The sequence below is a fragment of the Brassica oleracea genome, chromosome C7, assembly GCF_000695525.1.
Source record: "Brassica oleracea var. oleracea cultivar TO1000 chromosome C7, BOL, whole genome shotgun sequence".
In the NCBI taxonomy this organism is placed as follows: domain Eukaryota; kingdom Viridiplantae; phylum Streptophyta; class Magnoliopsida; order Brassicales; family Brassicaceae; genus Brassica; species Brassica oleracea.
In genome coordinates, this window is record NC_027754.1 from 18,931,591 (window position 1) to 18,932,835 (window position 1,245).

A 1,245-nucleotide genomic window follows, 5' to 3' on the forward strand; every position below is an offset into this window, starting at 1 on the left:
CTCTTCTCAGGAGTTGCTTCTTCCATTATGAACACTTGGCTTTGGTTTCCCTTAAGCAGTTGGTCCACCTTCGCAGTGAGATCATCTATGCTGTTCACACTCTTCGAGCGGTCATGCTCCTTGTTCTTGTTCAGTGAACTTGATGCCATGTTCTCAATCAACGCAAACGCACCAGGTGTGGTTTGAGTCATGAAGTCTCCATTACTAGAAGAGTCAAGGGTGTTTCGGAACTCATAACTCACTCCATCGTAGAACACCTCCAATATGTAATCATCATCAAACCCATGGTGTGGGCACTCTCTCTGGTATTCCTTATACCTTTCCTAAGCTTCATGAAAAGGTTCATCAGACTTCTGCTTGAAGTTGGAGATTCTGTGCCGTAGAGCCGCGGTTTTGGACTTTGTGTAGAAGTGGCTCAAGAATGCTGATCGAACCTGGTCCCATGAGGTGAGAGAACCGGTTGGGAGAGATTGCAACCAGCGAGAAGCTTTCCCTTCAAGAGAGAATGGGAACAACGTGCATTTCACATAATCTGGTGGCACTCCATTAGAGCGAGAGAATTTGCAGATCCTCACAAAAGCCTCTATGTGGTCCATTGGAATGTCTGAAGTGAGGCTGCTGAACGTGCTCTTCTGTACCAGACCTATCAGTGCAGGTTTGTTCTCATAATCTTGTCGAGAACAGGGTGGAGGGTTGATGGGGGAGCGGTTAGTAGCGAAGTTCCGCGGAAGGTTTCGCTCACCAATAAGAGCACCACGCTCTTCTCGCGCGGCATTCACGGCAGCTTGTTCCTGAGCAGCTTGTTGCTGATTTTGGATGGTATGCTGCATCTGCAACATCTGTTGTTGCTGAGTCTGCATTTGTTGTTGAATGAGTGCCAATGCAGCAGTGAGGTCATCCATATTGTCGTGATCACCCATGTTGGTATCGGTTGTTCTTGGCTGTTGACGGTTCTGTCTTTCTAATCTTGCGATTTCGTCGTTGGTCAGTTGATGTAGTGGTCCTTGTGCGTTGCTCCGAGTATGTCTACTGGTCATGCACTTGGATCATCTGTTCCAACAAAGAAATAACGCAAGTTAGATATCTCAGACTAAATAATAAACCGAAAAATAAAGGTAAAAGCTTAGTCCCCGTCGCAACGGCGCCAAAACTTGATACAGTAAAAATGAATCCTTACTACTGTCAAGTTAACAGTGGTAATTGTAATATTTGAGATTCAATCCAGAGGACCGGTTTACTCTTTAT

The 1,245-nt window shown here is 45.7% G+C and overlaps 1 protein-coding gene across 1 annotated transcript in view; it reads right to left on the reverse strand.

Moving 5' to 3' along the window:
- LOC106302770 overlaps positions 1-920 on the reverse strand; it is a 3,123-nt gene extending 2,203 nt beyond the window's left edge. Inside the window, exons 1-2 of the mRNA XM_013739209.1 lie at positions 435-920; positions 69-323 (exon numbers count right to left, since the gene is read on the reverse strand). Coding sequence (XP_013594663.1) covers positions 69-323; positions 435-920 — 741 coding nt within the window. The remainder of the gene's footprint in view (positions 1-68; positions 324-434) is intronic.
- Between the last annotated feature and the right edge of the window lie 325 nt (positions 921-1,245).